We start from the raw sequence: 344 nt of genomic DNA on the forward strand, positions 1-344 counted from the left end.
GAGTGCAGTCTGCAAAAACGGCCGGACGTGAGAGAGCCTGCGAAGGTCAAGGCAAGAAGCCCCTGCCGTCGAGAATTGATAATAGGTCGCAGGACTGCAGGTCCTTCAGGAGAACGGCAGACGCTTGCAGGTCCCCGCGCTGCCCACACCTGCAGGAGCCGAAGGAGGGAGATTTTATCGTTTTGTGACTCCGTAGAAACAGCGGCCGGAAGTGTGTCTCGTCGTCTGTCAAATGAAGGTGAAAATCGCATGAAGGGGATACGAAGCTTATTCTATTTTTATTTATTTATTTTTAATTTCGTGGTTGGGGATTTATTTAACGAGTGGAAAAGGGTGTTCTATAA

At 49.1% G+C, this 344-nt stretch overlaps 1 protein-coding gene across 1 annotated transcript in view; it reads left to right on the top strand.

The window, feature by feature from the left end:
- Positions 1-129: 129 nt before the first annotated feature.
- Positions 130-344, top strand: part of LOC119587742 (UDP-glycosyltransferase UGT5-like) — a gene marked incomplete in the record, with an annotated part of 10,276 nt that continues 10,061 nt past the window's right edge. The window contains 1 exon segment of the mRNA XM_037936428.1: positions 130-238. Within this exon segment, the coding sequence (XP_037792356.1) occupies positions 233-238 (6 nt within the window).

The sequence above is a fragment of the Penaeus monodon genome, chromosome 23 (genome assembly GCF_015228065.2).
Source record: "Penaeus monodon isolate SGIC_2016 chromosome 23, NSTDA_Pmon_1, whole genome shotgun sequence".
Taxonomy (NCBI): Eukaryota; Metazoa; Arthropoda; class Malacostraca; order Decapoda; family Penaeidae; genus Penaeus; species Penaeus monodon.